Below are 24542 nucleotides of genomic sequence, written 5' to 3' on the forward strand. Positions count from 1 at the left end.
ACCTCATCTCCGCAATCCAGGAACTCAGATTAATAAACTGCAGGAGAAGTCTCTGTCTTGTGACGGCTCCGGGTGCCTCAAAGCTCAGCTCATCTACTTTCCGACACGTCTGCAAGACGATACTCCAAATCCTTTCAATTCGCTGTGTGACCATTTAGCTGCTCTTCTCTGGTTCCCACCCACCACGTTTAAACCAGAACGGGAGATTTGCTGGAGAAATCGCAGAGACGAGCTCAGAGCTGGGGCTGGGGCTCATCTGCCACAAATGTGCACTAATACTTCTTGGGTTTAATTATTATTATATCTCATATTCTAGGAATTGCTTTGTGATAATAAAGGGTGACGATGGAAAGGCAAAGGGAAATCGGGAACAATGGGAACTTCTTTCCATTTATTAATAAGCACCATAACAACTGTCCTGTGGTGTCTTTGAAGGAGTCGTGAGGCTGTTACGGTGTTTGGAAATGAATAGAACACGTTTCCCAAAGAGAAGCTTGTTACATGAAATCCACCAATTGGTCTGAGGAATTAGCTATCAATTTAGAACAAAATGGTTCATTTTCACCGGGAAACAAATAGGCTTGTTCAATTGCGTAGCGAGTGCTGATTGAGCTTTTGTTTTCTAGTTTTGGTTAAGTAGAGAACGATTTTGGATATTTTGGATCATTGAATTCTCACTGGATTGGCTTCTATGGCAAAAGTGAGGAAAAAAGTGCAAAATCCATTGTTTTCTTGTTTTTTTTTTAATTCACACAACCATTTTATTATGTGTTTAATTGTTCACAGTGATTCTTTGCCTGCTCCCCCAAGCCCTTCTGGTTAAAATGTTAATAATGAAATTGTGAGGAATGTCCAGTTGTAAAAGCCACCCTGTGCTTTGGCTGCTGTTGTATGCTGAACCTTATCCTATCTGTTCATCTTCAAACAAGAGTGTTTAGCTAAAATATCTGTGGATTAATGACTAAATCGTTGTTAACCATTGTCCAAAGGTATTTTTTTAGATATAGTTTTTCCTCCAAAAATTTGAAATTTTGAATTTTTTTTTTTAAATCGAATTCTCCAATATTCACCGTTTGATGGTTTGAAGTTGGAAGTCTCCCAAAGGGAGTTTTGACCTTTCCTGGAAGGAGTCGAGCTGCCGTTTGCAAACCAGCCCCTGAAAGCCAGTAATTCCCCCACCCCATCCGCGTTACCTTTATCGTCATTTTGTCACCAGATCGGGTGTGAGATCCGATGTCGGACGTTCCGTGTAATCTGCGCGGAAATCAAATGATTTGACCTCCAAGGCAGCAATGGCCCCTCCCGCTGCTTCGCTCTGAAATATGCAGCATGAATACAAATCGAGGACAAATTAGAATCTACAGACAGCTGACCTGAGCTCCAGATTAGAGACCGGGGGCTCGTGCTGCTCTAAATGGTTTAATTACCATAGTCCCTGTAGCCGCTTGAAGGACACACACCAAAATGATTCTTTTTGTGTGCGTGCGACAAAAAAGCAAAAGAAAGGAAGAAAAAGGCTCCCTCCACCTCATTTGAATTGTTCAGTTTGATTGCATTTGCACTTCCATTGGAGCTATGCTAATTTGCTGCATGAAATTAGGTCTATTAATAATGATAATAATTAATAAAAAATCACTACTGTTACAGGAGTATTTTCAATGGAGGGGTGTTTTTCTCGCTTTGTTGTCATTTACTTGTTTCCATTCGGGGCCGTCTGAACAACGACATCAAAATCTGCAGGGCATTTTCCTGTCCAGCTCGATTTTCACTGCGGGCCAGATTGAAAGCGGCTGAAATGGGGAATAGCAAGAGTGGAAGTAAAGCACATTCTTATTCCGACAGGCTGGATTGTGAACCTTTTGGGTCGTTTCTCTTACCGTACCGTGCAGAATAGTAGTTTCAAATTTTCCATTTAAAACGCGTCTTGCGGGGGAGCTGGGGCAGCGCTGGACAAGCACAGAGGCAGATAACAAGGAAAAGAAGGTGTTTGTTCTTCTGAATGCAGCTAAATAGGGTTTGTTCTTTGGCCATCCGTGGGTGGGTGAATCGATGTGGAGCGGCGCCCCCGAATCTGCGTTTTCCGTTCCTCCCGTGCGCTGGCCCGGTGCTGGATTGATTAGCGATGCCTTCCCGGTAAGCACTGCAACATTTCTGTGTGCTCTGGGGAAATAAATTTGGCAGAAAATCAGCATGAGTAGATTTAATTATCACTCCGAGACCTTTTCCTTTTCTGGCTTAGTGATCCCGAAACTCCACGCGCTTCACTGATATCTGGGTGGACGCGAAGCTTCGCTTCCCAATTTGTTCCTCCGCGCGATGATAAGCCAAGCAATTACTGCTTTATTGATTTTTCATCATGGCAAATTTAAAGTTGATTTTTTCCTGCAAAGGCAGGGGTGATTAAGTGTTTCCCCTCGGTTTAGTACAAGAGAGGCGTGCGGCAGAATCTAATATCCTGAGGTCAACCTCTGCAGGCAGATAATACGGTGTCTTGGCCACGTGTTAAGGAGAGAAATCGGGGCTACAAATGCGATAGGATATACGTGGAGACAGTTTAATTTGCTCCATTTATGTGAACAAGTCGTGTGGCACATGCTTGGAAAACATCATTTGGGGTGGGCTGGGAGATGGAGCCCACGTGGGCGGGAGGGCCGAGGGATGCAAACGAGAGCGGCGCCAAAGCCAGAACTGGCCTTTAAACTGAAATAAACCAAATCCTTGGTTTGTCCTGCGGGGGGAAGCACCTAACGCTTCACGGCACTGCTTGGAACATGTGGATTAATAGGATTTGAATCAAAGCAGGAAAGCTGTGCTCTGCACAACCGTTATAATGTGTCACTGCAGCCTAAATGGGCTTGAAATACTGTATTGTATGGATTTAGATGAAATAGCACGTATGTGCACACAGGAGGTGGTTTTAAAATCTCTTCTCTCCTGTCTTGCTATTTCATATCAAATAGATAGGTAAATCTAGTTAAAAATCTATGAAAAGGAAAGATAACTTGGATGTGCTTAAGGAGTCAGTTGGGGAAGAATCTCAGTGTTTTCTGCCACTAATCTCAGACCTGCCGTGCGGGAATTAAACAGGTAGAGGTTGAACTGACTGATGGGATACGGATGAAATGTCTTAGATGAATGTGATGGGCTCGACTTGCTGTTTTTGAACGTGGATTTTCGGGGTAAAGGCTGCAGGGATTGGAGAGATGGAGCAGCACAAAAGCAAGTTCATACGTACAACAAAACCTGGGCTCAACCTGTAGACAACCCCTTAATCGTAAGTTCTGCAGGTATCCCAAACAATAAGCTCTATTGGTTTTTATTTACTCATCTTTAACCTGTTGGACAAGATGGAGAGTCTAACCAGTAGTTTATCCATGATATTTTACTTTATTTAACACTTCCCTCAGTGGAAGTTAAAAGACTGTACCTCAGTGTAACTGATATTAAGAACACAGGTTGAATCCGCTACTAAGAGATTTGATTGCATGAGGTCAGGCCGTGCAGCCGTAATAAGTTAAAGTGCTTCATTCAATGATACAGAAATCTATTAGGATGCCCTTAAGTTCATTAGTTGTTGCCTCAGGTCATCGTTTATGTTCAGTAAATTTTAGCGAAGTTCATTGTTATGGCAATGACCTGAACTCAGTCTGTTAAGTCTCCAAATTATTTAGTATAGATAGGCGCCTTTTTTTTAAACTCTTATCAAAACTGCAATCTCAAGTGTGTCCAGTTTTGCCTCCAGAATGGCAGATTTGAAGGGGGGTCTGAGCCCGGCAGCTCCACCCGTGGGGTCCCTGGCGAGCGCTGCTGCTTCATTAGTGTGACACCAACACCTGGTGTCGCGCTGCGCGTCTCCGGAGGAGCGTTCAGCATCTGCCGCGCACTCTGATCTCGTTTTATGTGCGTTTAATCTTTTTATTGACGTTTTATAATTAAAAGTGAGCAAAAACAAATCAAGGATAATATAAAAACGGGAAGTTTTGTGCAGTTGTGGTGGCAGAGTGCAGCATGTTAGGAAAAGCATCAGAATAATGATGAAAAACACGAAGGAGAAATTGCAGTGTGAAGTGTGGTATCTTTGCTGGCCAGTCTCTTTATTGTACCTCAACAAGAGCCTATCACTAGAAATTCTTCCCCTTGAGGGTGGTGAGAGCCTGGCCCAGGTACCCAGAGAGGTGGTAGATGAACCATCCCTGGAGACATCCCAGGCCAGGCTGGACGGGGCTCTGAGCACCCTGAGCTGGTGAAGATGTCCCTGCTCATGGCAGGGGGGGCACTGGGGGAGCTGGGAACGTCCCTTCATCCCAAACCACTCCATGTGCCCCCAGCAGCTGCCGGCCGTGGTGATCAGGTTGCTCAGGGGGTGACTGGGATGCTCAGGGGGGACTGGAGTGGAGCATCTCCCGTGTGAGGAAAGGCTGAGGGAGCTGGGGCTCTGGAGCTGGAGGAGACTGAGGGGGGACTCATTCATGGGGATCAATAGGGAAAGGGGGAGTGTCAGGAGGATGGAGCCAGGCTCTTCTGGGTGACAACCAGTGACAGGACAAGGGGTAATGGGTGCAAACTGGACACAGGAGGTTCCATTTAAATATGAGAAGAAACTTGTTCCCAGTGAGGGTGGCAGAGCCTGGCCCAGGCTGCCCAGGGGGTTGTGGAGTCTCCTTCTGTGCAGACATTCCAACCCGCCTGGACACCTTCCTGTGTAACCTCATCTGGGTGTTCCTGCTCCATGGGGGGATTGCACTGGGTGAGCTTTCCAGGGCCCTTCAACCCCTGACATCCTGGGATTCTGTGGATGATCAGGGGTGATTCGGTTGCTCTTGGGGTGACTGAAATGCTCAGGGGTGATTGGGATGCTCGGGGGTGACTGGGATGCTCATGGGAGGACTGGAGGAACCAGGGACTCTCCACCCCAGTTTGATCCTGTGCATGGGACCAGCGTAGCTTGGATTCAGAAGCCCCAGTTCAGCTCGATTTTAACATACATTGACTGAAAAATGTATTTGTGTTTTCATAGCACCAAGCAAGTTCCCACAAGAGTAGCTGGGAGGGTTTGTTGCAATAGCACATTGCTTTATTAGCAGAATTTGGCAAGGAAGGGAAAGAAAATGCTCTTGCTCTTAAAAAGTATGTTTTCTTGTGTAATTTTGAGTTGGGAACCATTAATATAGTGAAACACCACATTTTTCTTGTCATCGCCAGGGTTAAGCGTATTCATGTGTGTTTTTATAACAGGCCTAAGTTTATTCATGGGTGGTTTTTAATACATACGATATTAGAGTTTGTGTTTTTGCCTGTGTACCGCGTTAAAAGGCATTGAAATGTTAATTACCTCCGATTCCAGTTGCTGGGCTGGAAATACCCGCGTTCTTCAGTTTGTGCAGAAAGAAATGATTTAGAGAAAGCTTTGTCCTGCTACCGTAACGCTCCTCCGGGCCGAGGTGTCACCTGGAGCACTGCAAAACACAGGGGGTTAAACAGGGAAGAAATAGAGAGGAAAATGTCTATAGCAGGGTTGGGGGTTCAGTTCGGGTGTTTAAAAGGAGCCAAGTCCCAGCGGTGCAATCCTGAAGGACACCAGATACATCGTGTGACAGCATTTAGATCCAAAGGTGACGTTAGAAAGCTTCAAATCATCAGGAATCATACCAAACTTACCCGAAGTTACCAAACTTACCAAAGTTGAAGATACAGGAAGTTATAATTTGACCTGTTTGGCTATTGGGCATCTGTGCGGTGCCAGAGAGGGGAACGTGGTCATTACACATAGGAAAAGGAGGTTTTTGACTGTTGAGCGGTGCTGACTTGCAAAGGTTGCACAGTGTTTTGGGTCAAAATATCCCTTTAGCACTAAATTGGATGATTGATTAGCCAAAGATTATTAGGGGCGGGAAGTCACCATTGGAACGTGGCGGGTTTATCACCAGCTTCAAACCCCTGCGGGGACTGGGGCTCCCTGGAGCAGGGAATGGTCTTAAATACTATATATTGCAAAAATGAGAATAAAGGAATAAAGCAAATGCAAAGGGTGGAGTGGCCGTTGGGCAGAAACCCGCCCAAGCCACTGAACACCGTTTGCTCCTTTAGCTGGTGTGAAAATGAGAGTGTGCTGATATAGGGCTGCATTGACCAGGAACGGGCCCCGGGCTCTTGCACATATATTTTTAATGCATATTTGCACTCTGCGGAACCAAGTTTTTCAGGAAAACTTAAAAAATTATTTCCTTTTATTAGATTTAGTCAAATTAATATGAAGCGATCTGCCCACCAGCAGGATGTTCAACCTGCAACCCACTCGCAATTAAAAGGTTTCTCCCCAGTGATTGCAAAAAGGGCAAAGAAAACTGTAAGAAAACATGATTTTTTGATTGTAAATGTGTATTTTAGTGTTCACCAGCATGGGCGCTTAAAAACAAGTTGTAATTGAGGTAAATGGTGGATTTCAGCAAGTTCTTTAAACTCACGATTCCTGAGACGACGGCATTTCCAATAACACAAGTTAATCTTCTTTTCGGCTGATTTATTTCCACTGTTGCAATTTGGTGCTGGAGAAAGACGGAAATACGGACACTGGTCGTGTGACGCTCTTGTTGGGGGTTATGAACACGTGTGTTTCACCTGGAAAGAAGAAGGGTTTGGTTTAGTCCTCCTGTTTGCATAGGAACAGTCTAAACTTTGCCTTTATTTCGTGTGGTGGCTGAACGTCTGTGGAGCAGAAAAGCGAAGCCTGTGGGTGGTCACGGGGAAATTGTAGCAAGTCGAGGGAAAAGTAGATTAAAAATAATAATTTCCCTTATCTGTGGAAGTGTCTTTGGCTCTGTTTTAAAACACAGAGCAGCTTTTGTCTGTGTTCACGTGAGTTTTATGGAGATATCGAAGCAGGTGGAGCACTAAGCAGGTTCTCCCTCTCTAACCGGTGCTGCTGGTGCAGAGCTGGAATCTCAGCTAATAAGGTGATTTTCCCTTCCTGGCTCTGTGCTGAGAGTCGGGGGATTTCATCAGCACCACGTTAGGAAATACTGGATTTCAGAGCCTTTTAAACCTGGTTTTACATTAAAGCCATCCCCTTAGTTCAGCGTCATTGGTGTCTCTGAACGTGTTTGAAGGGGGACGTGCTCATAGAAGCCAATCGCAAAAACCCATCAAATACAACGTTTTAAACTACTTCTAAAAGTGAAAATACCGATAACCTTATGTTGTCTCAGAGCAATCGATGACTTTGTTTTTGCAAATTAAAAGACTGGAGATTGTCTTTAAAATTGAAGGCAGATGAAAACCAAAAGCGGCTTCTGTACTTCATTCATGTTGTGTATTTTACTGCCGTCTCGATGGCGTTTCTCTGTGCTAAAGGATCAGTCGGAGACGAGCATCAGTTAAGGTAATGGGATTGTAAAGCAATCACGTCATTAGTTTTCTGACTTCAGTCATTTAAAAAAGAAATTATAGCTACGTATTGAAAAGCTGCTTCTTCTCCAAGGGAAAATAAACCGGCGGCGTTTGAACCCAGAGGGGCGCGAGTTCTTGAAAAACCTGATTTTCAGCCCTCTCATAAACCCCGTGAATAATAATAATAAAAAGGAAAACAAGGAAAATTCCTCCTGGCTCGGAGGAAACTGCATTTTTATTGCTTCTTTTTGATATTCCATCAATATTAAAAAACCTCCGTGTTGTGGCGTTCCCGGGTTGGGTACCACGCACAGAGCATCTTCTGGGAGCTTCTGTAGATTTGTTTCCCTCACCTAAACCCCCGAATTCTCCCGAAACGTTAAGCGTGTTTACCCATTCATCGAATATTTCACTTAAATTCTGAGGTTTGGTCTTTAAATTTCCATTAATTTGCACTGTTTGCTCTATTGAGGTTTTCATTTGTTAGAATTGATAGCTCTTGGGTATTACTTACGCAAATATTGATGTGTAGCTTTGGCCTGTTCGCTATCAATTGAAATCAGAAAATCAATCGACTTAATAGCTCCTCATTACCGAGCTGATGCATTTGCGAGGCTGAGTCGCGGATTGTCGGGGAACAATCAATTCAATCAAAAACTATTACACCCTCCCCCCAGAGGGTTCCTAAGGTTTCGGTGGGTTTAGAGTTGACCTGAGTTTCCACAGCGGCTTTAGACACAAAATAACCCTTTTTTGGGGTCTCTTGTAGAGTTGTGAAGTCGTTAGAAAGCAGATGAAGAAATGGATCGATCAGTTCACGTCACAGCACGTTAATCAAAGCAGAAGAAAGCGAAGCCTCATTCTTGGCTATCAGCAAGTTTGCTGATGACGCCAAGCTGGGAGGAGTGGTGACACACCAGAGGCTGTGCTGCCATCAGAGACCTGGACAGGCTGGAGAGTTGAAATATAACAAGGGCAAGTGTAGAGTCTGGGCAGGAACAACCCAGGTTCCAGTATAAGCTGGGGAATGACCTATTAGAGAGCAGTGTAAGGGAAAGGGACCTGGGGGTCCTGGGGACAGCAGGGTGACCATGAGCCAGCACTGGGCCCTTGTGGCCAGGAAGGCCAATGGTACCTGGGGTGGGTTAGAAGGGGGTGGTCAGTAGGTCAGAGAGGTTCTCCTGCCCCTCTGCTCTGCCCTGGGGAGACCACACCTGGAATATTGTGTCCAGTTGTGGCCCCTCAGTTCCAGCAGGACAGGGAACTGCTGGAGAGAGTCCAGCGCAGCCACCAAGATGCTGAAGGGAGTGGAGCATCTCCCGTGTGAGGAAAGGCTGAGGGAGCTGGGGCTCTGGAGCTGGACAAGAGGAGACTGAGGGGTGACCTCATTAATGTTTACAAATACATAAAGGGTGAGTGTCAGGAGGATGGAGCCAGGCTCTTCTCGGTGACAACCAATGATAGGACAAGAGGTAATGAGTTCAAACTGGAACACAAAAGGTTCCGCTTAAATTTGAGAAGAAACTTGTTCCTGGTGAGGGTGGCAGAGCCTGGCCCAGGCTGCCCAGGGGGTTGTGGAGTCTCCTTCTGTGCAGACATTCCAACCCGCCTGGACACCTTCCTGTGTAACCTCATCTGGGTGTTCCTGCTCCATGGGGGGATTGCACTGGGTGAGCTTTCCAGGTCCCTTCCAACCCCTGACATTCTGGGATTCTGTGAAATATTCCAATCATTTTCTTTTCATTCTCCAAGTGTATGGTTGTGCTTTCGGGGTTTTGTGCTTAAAAAAGCAAATGGCAAAGCAACAAAGGGACATCTCTGAGCTTGCAGGGTTGCATGTGTAAGAAAATATAGATATTTGCATTATTTTTCTCAAAAAAGCACGCAGGATTTACATCTTTGGCTTAAAACTCTCAAGTAATTAATTAAACATAGTTGAAGGATTTTGAAGTGGCTACAAAATCTAGATATATCTAGAAAATAATACGTAAAAATACCACAGCACTTGGTGGTTTCTATAAAGAAGTTTTGCAGGTAGAGACTCTGGTCTTGGGCTTCCAGCATTAGCGGCAAATAAAGACATAGAGCAATCAATGCACCAGCTGGGCGATGATTAAACAGCATGGACGCTTCTGTGCGTTGTAAGTTGTGAAAATGGAAAGCAAAGCTATTTCTAAGGAAAAGGCTTTACATGCCGAGTGGATTTTTGGGGAGAGGGTGACCGTTTTCCGTTTAAAACATCTTTACACCGGGCGACACTTGTCTTATTTTCATCTGAGTTTGCTTTTTCTCTTCTCAGGGACTGTAACTATTGTGTAGGTGCTGCTGCCCCAGCTTACCCAAGACACAGGTTTAGATCTCAACCTGCTCAGTGCTCCATTTAAAAAATAATGATTATTTTAACTTAAATATGTGCATCCCTTCTAATCTCTCGCTGAACTGTAGGGCAGGACTAACTCTCGGTGTACACGGCGCCGCATTCGCTCTGTGTCGATACAGGTGATGGAGACGGATCCGGCGATTGTCCTTCTGGTCCTGGAGTCTGATTTTACATTAAAACTCACACTTAGAGGAGTAATTGAATGCAGCGCTCGATGTAAATGAGAAGCGGCTCTGCAGACTTTAAATGAATTAATTACTTGCAGTCAGAAGGGCCTTGTCTTTTTGATTTAAGCGACAATCCCACAGAAACGTGTGCATTTCCTCCAAGTTCGTGTGTAAGTCATCACGCCGGCTTTAAAAGAAATACGTTCAAAGCATCAGGCAGCTAAATATTCGCTGGTTATTAGTTTAAAGTCAATATCGCTGTTCTCCAAAGTAATTGCAAGAAAGTTGTCTGTTATTTTATTGAAGTATTTTCCTTCCCTGGAAGGAGATGGGTTATGAAAGTCAAAGAGAAAATCCAGACGCTCGGTAAACACGTAGGATGAGTGAAATACAGGCTAAATTAATGATATTTAAGATGACATACGTAATTATAATGGAAAGGTCAGGGTAGGTGGCAGCTTTCCCAAGTATATAGAGTGTCAGAAAAGTCCCCAAAGTCCATATTTTAATTGAGTTATGTTTTCTTTCCTTCACATTGAAGCATTAAGGTATCACCCCGTTCCTGGGCCTGCGTTCCTATAATTTAACATGGCAAAATTCCCAGATTTACATTTTGACACTAAATCCACATCGCGCAGGCTCCTTCCAGCAGTGAAATACCGCTTGCTATTTGTCTCCAAATCATCGGTTTCTTTTTCGATTTAAACAAGAATATATTTAATATACAGGGAAAAGAAACTTTACAAGAGGGAGGATGAGTCGACCGCTATTTTTGAAACATGAGAAACGTGTGAAGGATGAAGGAGGCCGACAAACGCCACAGAAACTAACAGAAAAGGGCAAAGAAATCGTAAACAGAGCACGTGCTGTGTCCCGGGTGGATTGTACGATACAGCCACAATGAGCCCTGTGCTAAGACTCAATGGGCTGAGCCGGGTTTAGGGCTGACACTTAGTCCCATCCCATGCTCCAGAGAAGCCAGGTGGGACGATGCTGGGTTGGGACCACCTGTGGTGTTTTAGCCCTTTGCCAAAATAACCCACCGCAGAAATTAAAAATAAAATAAAAAATTGAATAGTGCAGTCAGACACTCAATGTTTAGGTTTTCTTGGGCTAAGCCTGGCTTAAAGTGCTGGTGCACAATGACAAAGCCTGAGCAATGCTTCACCACGGGCACCGAAAGCGCCTGTGGGGGCTCCCTGCACTGGGATGGGGAAAATCACTTCCCACGTTTCCCAGGGAAGGAATTTCTTGTCATTATTTTCTCCAATGACAATTGTAAGACAGGTGGGTTTTTCCCCTTTCTGTTTTGCTTTGCCCCCAGCTCATCCAAAATACAAAGCAAAATCATGTTGTGTCCCAGGAAGCTCCGTCCCTGGAGTGGGTGAGTGGGATTGGCTAAATCAGAGGGTTGGAGCAGAGAAATAGTCTTCAAGAATATCAAAAGGCTGATGAAATGTGAAATCCCTTCTTACTCTTTAATTTGGGCATCTCATGTAGCGCTGGACTGGTTCGTGGAGGGCGCTGAGCCCGGGTCTTATCTCTGTGTCCCGATGCTGAGCTGGGTCTAGAAGAAAGTGCATCTGTGTGTGTGCAAATGCATCCAGATGTTTGTGCACACACACACCCACCCCAAAACCGCAGCAAGACAGGCCAAACGCTTGGAAAATAAGGAAAAACCCAGAATCAAGCATTATGAAAAGTGTAACTGCACATTTTCCGCAGGGTCTTTGCCTCAGTCAGCGTCGCTTCATTTTGAACAGTCTCTAGTTAACGTGAACTATTAATTATTTTAGATTTGCGTTACTCAGTATGCAGCTCTGTGCTTGATTTTACCGTAGCTATGCAAACCTCGTCCGGAAAGCAGCGCTATGGATTTCGTCACGGGCTGTTCCGGGGGCTCATCACCGCGGGGTCCAAACGTGTCCCCGACATTAACGCTTTTATCCTCCCTACAGCCCGGTGAGTCGAGCGAGCTTTATTAATTCTGGTTTTAAGAAGAGAGCAGAGACAGAAGTACCGCAGGGTGGCAGCTGCGGAGAACTTTTAAAGCAGAACATTGTCCTCAGCATACTTAATTTTTGCCTTTTCGCTTCCACTTGGGATGGTTTCATCCCACGTCACTTCAAATAAAGTCTGGGGGTTTTAAGCTTGTAGATCCTTGTTGGACATAACAAACCACGCGACGTTGTGTGTATTAAACCTTTCTTTGGTCTTTCGGGGTTGAAAAATAAGAAATCTTGGTAAAGCAGGAGCAAATGGGATTTCAAAGTATTATGGTTTGACTAAACGAAGGTGAATTTTTAGAAGTTTGCCAATAATTGGCAATAATGGCCCTTTCCCTGTATCTTCATGAACGGCTGGACTGAAATCTGCAAAATATTGTGCTTCAGGTAGATAGAAACACAAGATTTTAACCACAAATATTTCAGGTTTGACAGAGTTGCAGGATCTTACAGCACAATGGGCCAGGCAATCTTCACTACAAGTGTTGTTACCAGGGCCATATGTAATCCATAATATATACATATATATATTCATAAAATAAGTATTAACCAGTGCTTTAACAGTGTCATTGATATGGATTTATGATAAGTGGGCTCTGCAAGACCTCTCAAAAACTTTGGCTAATGTATTTTTGGTATCTTAAATTTCATTTTCTACCAAACTTGAGAGAAAAAACAGCAATGTTTTTGGCTAGAAAACCGTCAGGGCTGGGGTGTCATCGGTGTCATCGCAGGCCGGGGTGAGCCGGGGCGGCATTCCCGTTCTGGACACGGCCGCCCTGCTGCTGGGGTCGGGTTTGCTTCGTGCCTTGTGGTGAAACATTCGTTTGCTCATCGGGGGCATCCGTATTCACACCCAGCGCTCTGAGTGAGGACGGGGGACCGAGCGCATCCTATTGAAGGTTTTACCGGATTTCGCGTGTTTTGGTGCTCCGGGCAGGTCTGTGCCGGCATTGAGGCCGTTCGGTGCTTTGCCGGCAGCGGGAAGAAGCGAATTGGAGCATCTCGGTGTGGAGCCAATGTCTGTGTTCACCAAAATGGGATGAATGAAGGAGCCCGTGAAGCTTGGGGAGTCTGTTCCTTTGGTTAACTTGAAATCATATCTATTTGTTTAAAACACAATCGCTGGTGTTGAGTCTTTTATCTTCTGTTAAAAACTGGTTTTGTGATGATCTTGGTGGTTGCTCGTGTACTTACTGCGTGTCACACGGGCAGTTATCCGAGGGACCGGGGAACCTGTGGAGGAGTGTGAGACTTAACTGAGAACCGCCCCGTTTCTGCTGGCTCAGGTCTGGATGAAATGGGATTTTAAATACGTGTGTGGTATTTTATTGGCGCTAGACAGATGTTTAGCTGGTGCGAATGGCTTGTTTTCATGTGGCAGCTAAAAGCCTGGCCCAGGAAAGAAGCAGAAAAGCAATTAAAAAAAACCCCAAACAAACAGCAATTTGCTAATCTTCATTTAATTTTTCCTTTCACCGCTTCAATTGTGTGTTCGGTGTTTGAGGGCAGCCAGAGGTGGCTGCAGCCCCCATGCATTTCCCCTGCTGCGTTACTGAGAATCAATATATGGACGGGAATAAAAGCCTGGAAGTTGCTGTTATTGACACTGAGCATCACAGTGGCACCGTGTGTCAGCGTGTGGAACTGTTAAACACACCGAATAAATCCCTCATCTTGAAAGAATCTGCGGATGATCCCAGACTTTATAACATGCCGTAGAAAATATAACAATCACTTGCAGCATCACTTTGTGAAGTGCAGACACAGGAAAGTCCAAAGCCTCAATTCCTGCGCAGGTCCCCAACTTCAGGTATGGATCTTATTGCCACTGTTCAATACACTGATTCTTTTTCTATACATCCAGCACTTCACTGTGGGACTTTGGTTCTGTTGTTTCCATACAGTCAGACCCCTGTATATATAGCGGGGTGTGGGTAAATGCAGAAATACTTTTATTTAGCTGAATGTGTAGAACAGATACGTGAACAGGTTTAACAGAGACAAATTGTAATATATTATCGTATAGGTAATATGTACACTCATTAGTTTGTACATACAATAGAGAGGTTATTTAGGATAGAGATATATAAAAGATAGAAGAAGCCAGTAATTGCCTTTAAGATCAGAGCACAAAGCATTACCTTGGATTTTACAAGGCCAGCGAGCAACAAAAGAGCAGTAATTTATGAGCTCAGCGTAAAAGAATAGCATAATTGCATTAAAAATTAATGCTAATGAACACTAAAATGGGGAAGGTGGTTATGATGAAAGTTTGTATTCATCTTCCCCGGTTTGAATGATGGCTGGTGGCTTGATTAATGGCTTAATTTCTATCAATTAGCGGGGAAAAAATCTCCTACGAGACAAGGGTAAATTGAGCATCGAGTTACACGTCTCGCTGTGTGCGGGGAGCGCGCGGCTCCGCGGGGCAGCGGGTGACGGCCGCGGTCGGGAAGACACGGCCCTCTCAAATCATTGAAACACGTTAGGGATGTTTCATCCCGCCTTATGGCCCGAGCTGGACTTTTTATCCCAGAATATTTTCAAAAATACCCCAAAAAGCCTAAAAATGAGAGTGTAGGGAATAGCGTGCTGGTGGAGGTAACCTGCGAGCACCAATCCAAATGTGATTAAAATGCTTCAATTAAACGTTCTTATATGCAGAATTAAATTGCTAAAGGTGACCACCGTGTCTCCTGCTTGATTTTATACCCAATATTTCCACTCTTTTTAAAGAAAAAGCTATTAGTGTCCAGACTTGTTTGAAAATACTGTGAAAGCGAGGGTGGAATTACATTACACTGTCAGTGCTCCAAGACTCCCTAGTAAGCCCTAGAATACTTACAACATGCTCCTTTAGCACATTATAATTGTAGTTCCAGAGTACTTACAATTACAGATGCACAATCCGAACTTCCTCTGGCCACAGCTGCGCACTCGGGAGGGTGTTTCATCCTTCTGGTGACTTTGGCAGCGAAACTTCTTTCTTTGGAGGTCTCAGTCCAGATAAAAACCCCACAGGACCACCTGAGCTCATCCTAAAATGGGATGAAGGGGACAATGTTTTCCTTTTCAGTTGGTTTCTTTAACCTGGTATCTATTTGTGTTTTCTTCTTTTAATCCTCAACTCATGAACAAAAGAGCAGAAAAAATAGCAACTTTTTTGGCAGGTATTTCAAAGCACATTACTTAAAATGTTTTATATTGTAAGTGGGTCAATTACATTAACCAGCTATACCTCTTTAAATATAATTAGCAAGATACGAAGAAACATATATTCTGAGGAATATTGTAGGTTTATTATGCCAATGCTTTGATATTTAAGTTAGACCTGCTTGAAAGAAAACTCCTTAGGTAAAGGCACGGGTTCATTTTCACGGTCGGGATTATAGATCAGCAATGAAACCTGTAAGAATTACAAATTAACGCCTAAAGATTATGCAAGAAATATTTAAAATACGTTTTTATTTAATGGGTCATTCCCCAGATATTATCAGTCATTTAATGCTTTAGTTTCAACGCGTGTTCAATTCTTTGCGGGCTTCTGCAGCAGCTTTGTCTTCAGCAATAAGAAATGGGACTATTTTACATGGAACTTGCAGGCGAGTTACTTTTGCGTTTACCCCATTCTCTGGTGTTTCTAATTAGTGTGCGTGTCAAATTTTTGGATGGCATCTAAACGATCAATAGATATTTTATTCCTAAAGCGACATTTAAAATTACTGCTTACATGGACTAATTCAGTACGCAAACAGCAGCTGTAGAGGATGTGTGTATGTATATATATGTATGTGTGGGAAGATGTAGATAGATGTGAATATAGCCTGGCAGTGTAAAATACGGAATCATCTCTGATGTTGTTAAATCCCTCCCTGGGCTAACGGGGGCAAAAATCCTTAATTGCTATAAAATGGCACGAGCTCCACGTTCTCCCATAGACTGAGTTTCCCGTGGAGGGGCAGAACTGGGGCGCAGGAGCTGCTGCCGGGGTGACCGCGGCCTCTGCTGAATCGCCTTTTCATAAAAGCAGCCTCAACAAGCCCTAACAGACGATTCAGTTCGTTTCTTCACCGTAACGCGGTAAAAGGACTCGCCGCGCAATGAGTTAGTATTGATTTATTTTTTGTGTCTGTAGCCTCTGAGCTTTCTGACTCCATTATTTTTGATTTTACTAGGAAATACATATCCTTCCTCCTGACATCTGACAAACAACACATGGAAGTCGTTTTATCTCCCAATAATGTGTTTGTCAAACCCGACGCTAATGGGTTCTGCTTCCTCCACTCCATTTGCCCCAAGTTAATGTCACTGATGTAATTCTAAACATTTAGTGATTTTTGCCCCTTGAATAATTTGTCATTCCCATAGGTTTGTGTAAGATGCTGTAACAGGCTGGGGATTGACCGCAGGATTTGTGAAATCAGAGTTGAGCAATGGATTTTAAATCTATATTCACCTGCCTTTCTCTGATTCCTCCTTTTAATCCCAGGCGCACTCACCGTCCCTTTATTTGCCCTCAAGAGCTGGATGAATTCCGATTCCCTCTCCCTTTGGGATCCTTAGAAATCTTTTGTTAAACAAAGAAAACTTTAGCAGCCAAGCAACAGAACTTTTAAACACAAGCTTAATTGGAAGCAAGTTTATATTTCTTTTCTTTCTAAATTCAAAAGAATCGGGTATAAAGACAGCTTTACGCATTTGGCCGTAGCACAGCTCTTGTATTAAGCCTGGCCTAAGCTGAAGCTTTGCTGAGGCTCCACAACCCCTTGAGCATCATCCGGGTGTTTCACTTTCCGCACGTCCAACATTTGCAGAAATAATTCGCATGTTCCTGATTTTTTCTGTCCATCTTATCCATAGAGACTAAACCATATTCCCAAACACTTTCTCAGCAGCAATTTTTGCTGCTTGAGAGCGACGTCTCTTCCCATCTTTCCTCTGACTGATCTATGTTATAAAAGCTGCTCACAGCAAAACCCGCTCAGGTCGGCGCCTCCAGCGTTGCAGCCGACCCCACGCGCTGGGTGCGAAGCAAATGGCCAAGAGCAGTGAGCACGGCCAAGAGAAATCGGTTAAAATCCGAAAGGCAAGCGTGCAGTTAGCAGAATGAATTCCAGATTTGCCCGTCACTGCGGTGAGGAAGATGAACTGAGCCGCGGATCTGAAGCAGCAGCAAATGAAACAGACGGTAAAGGAAACACGTTGGTGTCAGATGCACCGTAATGAACACGCCACGCTGCCCGGGACTGAAAATAAACCAGTTCTGCGGTACAACCTGTTGGTATAAAACGAGGCTGTTAATTTAGCGTGAACACGGCCGTTCCAGGAACATTTCCGAGCTGCTATTAGTTTAATTGCTCATCTGAAGCTCCACTTGTCAGTAATAGACTGAAATGAGTTTTCAGTGAATGTAAGTTACTGTTTGTTTTGTTATTTTTTTTTTAATGCAAAAGAGAAAGTATTTTGCAGTGTATATGTGCACCTCTGTGAATGTGGATTTAGACATTTGTATAAAGGGAAAGAATTCAGTACATCCGAATTTCTCAATAATTCTTTTGGTCTACAAGCACCTTTCCTGATTTTAAATATACTTTGCTTTCTCTGGAACAAGAAATTTAACCTTTTATACATACGTATGTATACACTACTAAATATATAATTACAATTTCTCTTTTATTTAAATTTGTGGTTTAGAGTGGTTAAGGTATTATTGTGTATTTGTGAAATCCCCAGGTTGTTTTTGCCGCATCTTTGTGGCAACGTCGGTTTTGCGTTGTCGCTCCACGTGTGGTTCGGTGAGCGCTGAGCTCAGGTCCTGCTCCCAGCTCACCCGCAGAGTTTTGGAGGCGATGCCCAGTTTTGTTGGGCTGAGCTCTCACCTTACAGCTCAGCTGATTTAATCTCTTAACCTCTTGCAAAAGGATGTCCTGAGAACACAGATGATGCCACATCTCTCGAGATAGCAGCAGCAGAAGCCAAATTGGCCTCCACACAAGCAGATTTACCGCTCTGTACAGATGATACCCTTGAGTTGTCCCCACCGTCTCCAAATCTTTCGCTTCTCCAGAAAATCCCAATGCCGTAAATCAGACGTTACCCTGCAAGGACACCTCTGGAAATTCTGAAGTTAACATCTTGAACAATATCATACGTTGAACAACAGCCAACTCACTGTTGATAGTTTTACTAAAGAAGAGAGTTTTTCTTTGTACAGAGTATTTCAGCCTGCATTACCATTTTTTTTCCAGTATGTACTGTTGTAAAATATATTCAGGGCATTACTTGGACACGGAATTTGTTGCAGGTTTACACTAATGTGTCCTGACATGACACCTTCTCTTTGTAGACCAAGCCACCCTGGTCGAGCAAGTGAAGCGAGTGAAGGAAATTGAAGCTATTGAAAGTGACTCCTTTGTTCCTCAGACGTTCCGATCGAGTAAAGAAGTCAAAAAGGTAAGTTTGCAATATCCTCTCTGGGTGCGTGATCCGTTCAGAGCCGGGTGGGAGCTGCGCTGTTAATGGAGCTTCCGCTGATGAGAAAGCATGGATGTTGACAATCTTCAGTCCCACCGACGACTCTCCGACGTTCTTGGAGTTCAGGGAAGAATGCATTTCAATGTGTAAGAATTTCAATACAATCAATCGTTTTGACAGTCTGTTCTACCTATGCTGAGCAACTCTGATTTTTAAAAATTCTTCTAAAATCATGCAAAACCGTGAAGAACTTTTTAAGGAAAAGCAGAAAATTAAAATCCAAAAGTAATCGGACATTTACATTTTAGTTAAAAGTAGAGATTGGTATTTTTAATTCTGCTTAACTGAAGCCAGACATCAAGACTATATTTAGTCCCTGACACAAACCGGCGGTTTTTTCAGAGAGCTTTCCAAAACCTAACACGAGGCATTCGGGTTTCAGAACTTTCCCTGCATTTTGGCTTCTAGGGAACTCGGATGCTCTTGCATGTGAAGTACACAAGCAAAGCCTTGTTCAGTTTTTCCACCCGACAGTGAAGTGTTTGGAATTACTGCTGTTTGTTTCCCCCAGAACACACATTTTCTTGCCTTTCCAGAAGTCTCCGAGAAGTCCATGTGGCTTCTTCAGAAAGTGATCTGGAACCCCAGTGCTGCTGTTCTGCAAGCTCTCTCCTCCTGCCTTTGCAATCCCTTTTTCTCACTTTGTGTGTTTAGTCTGGTAGTATTTGCATGAGGATTCTTTTCATTTAGGAGTTTGAGGATAAAATTCCGATGTTTCTTTCTTTTTAGTCAACGGAGCCTCCTGATCTACCATACGAACCTGTAACTGTCGGAGCGGGAGCTGCCGATGCGCCTGCTCCTGAAAAAGAGCCAGCACCTGCCAGTATTCCCACTGCCATCAAATACCAAGACGACAATTCTTTAGCGCATCCAAACGTAAGTGTGTTGGTATTTACTTTAGCTTTCCAACAAGACGGCCCATTGAATGAGAGCAGGTTCGTGTGGCCTAACAACCGTTCTCCTTAAATAATTTGTGAAGACCCTCAATTAACGCCTCAAAAACAGTCACAATCCTTGTGCCATCCAACAGAGAGTAATTACAAAAGCTCTTGTTCACCAGCCATGTAGTTTTGGAGTTACAAACACATTTTACAACAAAGTAGCATACTAATATAATGCGAGGGGATTTAAGATCCTGTTTATATAAATATTCCTATGCAATAAAAATTCAGGAAAAATGGCTTGTGGTTTGTGTAGTTGGAAACTCAGCACTTGCCCATCTTGCCAAATCGTAAAGCTTTAAATGCATTACACACTTTAGAGAATTTTAAACATGTGGCTAAACTTCGGCAGATTTCTTTTCAGGAGTACTTAGGGCAGATTTTTAGAATTAGTGAGTTAAAAGTGACTTGCAGTAAATAAACTAATGCAAGCTGTGTATAATGAACAATGCTGACAAAGATCAAGACCTGTTCAATATGACAAACTTGCTGCTTCGGGAGGGCACTGAAACCGGAACGTCTTGGCTTTCCAGTTATTAAAGTCTCTACCTTTACTAGGTAGTTATGTCACCTCTTATGTACCTGGACACTGAAATAGTCAATACGTATCTCAACAGATGATAACAAACAAAGTTAATGCGTTTTACCTCCTTTTGCTCCTCTCCCGTGTCTCTCAGCTGTTCATCGAGAAGGCGGAGGCAGAAGAGAAGTGGTTCCAGAGGCTGATCGCGCTGCGGCAGGAGCGGCTCATGGGCAGCCCGGTGGCCTGAGCTCTCCTCAGATCCTCCCAGCACATCGCTCTCTTCTTCCCTTTTGAGGGGATTTTAATACTCAGTATGAGCTGTACAGAGAATAAATATTTCATCTGAATAAACAAGAATGTTCTATCCTCTGTTTTTCTCCTGAACTTATTGGAGTGGACGGGAAGGCTATCACAGCAGTGTCATTTTCTTTTTTTGTACTGGATTCCTCTGGGCTGTAAAAAACCTGACAGCCCAAGGAGATGTAATTTTATACCTCCCGATCAAAAAAAACCCCATATATATATATATAATGACGTAGCAGTTGAAAGATAAATGAAAAATAAGATGTCAAAGCAAGTGCAGATTTACCAGGCGACTCCCCCGCTCCATGTCCCGCAGCTGGAGGATCCAGGGCAAGCGCTGTCCTGTGAGCGCCGCTTCCTGCCGCCCCGCGCCGCGGGAATCCCCCACATCTGCGGACGGGCTCCCGGCTCAGGGGCTCCTCCGGTTCCGGGTCCTGGCTCCTGCTGCTGGGCTTGAGCGGGGAGAATGGTTTACATTTCCGTGAACATCTCCCGCTGCTGTCGGCGCCCGGCAGCGACCGCAGGAAAATGTTATGCTGTCCTTTGAAAGAAATTTGTACAGTTTGCAGCAGGCTTCAGGAAATATTATTTTAAGCACATTAAAATGTTCGATAATCTGGAAAAGAGAGCTTTCTATGGATACTTAATGGGAAATAATATAAATATTATTGTGTGTAATGGTACAGACCTTTGTTCAACAAGATTAATGACATGCCAATTAATAACAGCTATGTTAATATTACCTAATATTTCTGAACAGAGCGACTGTTTTCAGTCTACGAAGGCTCGGTTTGTCTAGGTGTGACTTTAAAATGATGAAAGATTAGTCCTATTTGAACATATAGCCAATTTAGCCTGACTATACCTACATTAAAAAATCTGCCCATCATCCAACTAAATGTCAGAGATCAACCAAATAAAATACAATAGTGGTTATTCTGAGGTACCTTAGCAGAGCTCTGAGAAAACTGTTCCATCAGTAGAGCCACACGGAGCCCCCACCTCTGGACACCCCTGGTTGGAAACGACCACAGCAGCTTTCCCAGGTGAGCGAAGAAATTCATAAGGGTTATTTTTATTTTTCCTTATTCTGCGATCTGTAGTGACAAAAAAACCAGAGGATGATTCTGGAGATGGACTTTGCTTGTCTTCCATTTTTTAGATGGCTGATGTAAAAGGAAAATGTATTAAATTTGCATTCTCACACGTTTTTACTCGTTCTTTATGAACAGTGTTAGTTGCACTTGGTCGTGTGTTAAACCCGCTGTGTTTCAAGACCTTGTCTGCAAGAAAAGTGGGAAAGATTGTTTCTCTTGTTTCATTTCAGCATTTTCAAATGATAAATATCTGTCATTGTTCTGTTTTCTAATCTCCTGTTGTTTCTCATAGTAAATAAAACCTATTTGATGTCCATGTAAGGTACAGGTGTAAATTCCTCTTTTTCTCACATTATGTTGGATAATGCTGGTATTTTTATTGGATATAAAATTATTCCTTTTATTTAATTCACAACGCTATAGGATATTTAAAAATTCTACAGACTGGTCCGTTGTAGGTAAATAAGACTTAGGAGTAACAACGGGGTGTACCCACTATTGCTTATTGATCAACAACTAAATTTATCCAGCGAGTCCGTGCTGGAGGAGAATTGGGAGCAATATCTGTAAAGAAAATGGAAATAGCGTTTAGATGATCTGAATTTAATAGGAATATGTACTGGAATACACCAAACGTAAGTTGAAACGTGGAGCAAATCATTATAAAGTTGATTTTGATACTTCCAGTTGTGGGTTAGTGATCAGAATAACCAATAAATCATTGCTCAGAACTCTGTAGTTTTCATGGAATACAAAACCGGTTTGTTGCTCCAGCATCTCTGTGGAGACAGTTCATTTAAGAAGAGGGTTTATATTCTGTCCCTCTCAATTCCTACTTTGGACATTCATTACAAATACTTGAAGTTTATGAAGTCGCTGGTACTGGGCGATGTTGGAATTGTGAGGATGGAGTTTTTCCATAAATACCATCTGTTACAAATTAGAAAACGAGCTGTCCGGGTCGTTACGAAGCTGCACGTCCAGGCAATGCGCATTTCTGGGCATGTCTAAAGCAGGTCGGTAACTCTCGAGTGTGTCCTGGCTCACGGGAGCTGGAGCGGCCTCGGCAACGCCACAAGTTGTGTCTCGCAGGTGAGTTTTAATCTGGTCGCGGCTCCCTTGCTGGGTACGGTGAAGCTCAGTATCCAACTGCTGATCGTCGGGAGGCGAGTGGCCTTTTGCAGGACCCGTTTGCAGCCAGGCCGGGTGGTTCCCCAAGCTGAGCCCTGTCGAGGGGCTGTGGATCGCGGCTCTGCCCGCTGAGAACCTGCCGGTGATTCCACAGCTTCACCCTTCAGCAAAAATAGAGGCTGCTCCACATTTGCTCCTGTAAACCAGAGGTTGTATAAGGCCAGTTTGTAGGGTTGGAAGTGTTAAATGTTGAGACTGCAGCACTCCCGATTCAAGTTGTGTAAACTATTTCCTTGTTTTGCTTTTACTTGAACAGCATCCTGTGATAAATTATTCATTTTCCTGTCAAAGGTAGGCAGATATTTGAGTATCAGAAATGAAATATGGAAGAAGGCAGCAACATCAGAAATAAACTTTCCTCTGTATCCAGCTATGCACAACCAGGCAGAATTCTGACAAACTTACTGTTTAACGTTATTTTACAAGACTTGGACACACGCATGGACTGTAGCCAAATCCCTCTGCACTCCACCGTTCCACGTGTGGGGCCTTTTTGCTTGAGGAAAAGGTGGCAGGTGTTACCTGATCAGCCAGATATAAATTTAATTAACTGTGTCGTAACATGGACACGAAACCCATATCAACGTGTACAAATTAATCACCGTTAACCTGGGAAAATGCACTGCTGGGTGTCAACCCACGCCTCTCCTGGGCCAAAAACCAGCGACGCCTTTTGACAATAATCCTACTTTCTTAGTTTCCTTGTTTCTAAGCTCTTCTGGTGGTCTCACATTTGGCATTTAGGACTCTTGCATATGGAGAGTTAATTTTTTTATCATATTTTCCACTTTTCTCCTTGCTGCTCATGACAGGGAGTGGATTCCTGAAGAAGAAAGGGAAGGCAACGGCTGTTTGCTGGTTATCCTGGTAACACAGGAGCGTGATGTGTGCTGTGCAGCCTGCAGGGACAGCAGTGACACGGTTTTGTCATTCAGGACTGGTGACTGGGCACCTCTGATAAAATCAGCTCTTGCACAAAGTTCCTCCTAACACCAAACCACCTTAAATCAGGGGAACGGTGTGTAGGAGTGGAAAGATAATGCTTGTAACTTGAGCCGGTCAGAGCTCTGGTATCAGCAAAGACTCTGCCCCTGGAAATCGCATTAGCAAACTCATTGCACTTAGTCTGCTCAACAGCCACCGCCAATTAACATCAAACCAGGCTGGGTTTGATTTGATAACTTTTAGGTAAATTGTTCACTAGGCCCTTCTGATTTCTTGAGTCATCCAGCATCTCCACAACTATTTTTTACTCTGATAATGGCTTGAAAAGGAGCTGTGTTTAGTTTTTAAATTATTATCATTGTTACAATGTTTTAGAAATATTTTTGCTGCAAAAATAATGGTATCTAAGCAAACACTGCCAGCCAGGAGATCGAATTTTGCTGCTTGTGCTTCAGTCGCTCTGATATGAGCAGGACTGGATGATCCCAAAGCCATTTTCCTGTCTGTAACCCAAAACCAACCTCTCCATGATTGCATTTTCCATTTGTCAAGTTACAAGAAGCAAGTTATTTTTAGTGGAGATCCTTGAACTCCAGAAACCTGTTTCAGGAGAGATCAGCTTGAACCTGTGACTTAATCCACATACGACACGGGGCTGCAGCGACTCTTCAGCGTGCAGCAGGAATGAAAAGCGATGCTAGAAGTATTATTTGAAATACTCATTTGTAATTTTGACTTAGTGCAACATTGTCTAATTTCTTTTTTCCTGGCTCTTCCCTTCTTGTCTCCCTCCTTTGCTAAGATCTAAAAAAAAAAGAGTATCAGTGGCTAGGCCGGATTATGTGACGCTGGGGAGCAAGACTTAGACACTGAGTCACTCTGGAATTGCCGCTCCGGCTGAGATGTGACACGATACGTCTATTTTCTGGAAGGAAGCAGCAGTTGCAGCTCAGCCCAGGGACGCTTCGCTTCCAGCTGCGCTCCCCCACATCAAGGTGAGCTGGAAATGGTTATTCCATGATTTAAACCCAGGTGAAAATGAAAATCGCTACTTTGCCATCATTTT

The 24542-nt window shown here is 43.7% G+C and overlaps 1 protein-coding gene and 1 long non-coding RNA gene across 2 annotated transcripts in view; one reads left to right on the top strand and one right to left on the bottom strand.

Moving 5' to 3' along the window:
• Positions 1-21661, top strand: part of RSRC1 (arginine and serine rich coiled-coil 1) — a 133572-nt gene extending 111911 nt beyond the window's left edge. Inside the window, exons 9-11 of the mRNA XM_065073225.1 lie at positions 18289-18395; positions 19206-19352; positions 20095-21661. Coding sequence (XP_064929297.1) covers positions 18289-18395; positions 19206-19352; positions 20095-20187 — 347 coding nt within the window. The 3' untranslated portion in view covers positions 20188-21661. The remainder of the gene's footprint in view (positions 1-18288; positions 18396-19205; positions 19353-20094) is intronic.
• On the bottom strand, positions 163-17361 carry LOC110362365 (uncharacterized). Its single transcript, XR_010474567.1, has 4 exons — positions 14834-17361; positions 6465-6618; positions 5333-5456; positions 163-2160 (listed from the first exon to the last, which is right to left on the bottom strand). It is a non-coding gene; the product is annotated as an uncharacterized LOC110362365 (long non-coding RNA).
• Positions 21662-24542: the final 2881 nt, after the last annotated feature.

This window comes from Columba livia, chromosome 9 (assembly GCF_036013475.1).
Source record: "Columba livia isolate bColLiv1 breed racing homer chromosome 9, bColLiv1.pat.W.v2, whole genome shotgun sequence".
NCBI lineage: Eukaryota > Metazoa > Chordata > Aves > Columbiformes > Columbidae > Columba > Columba livia.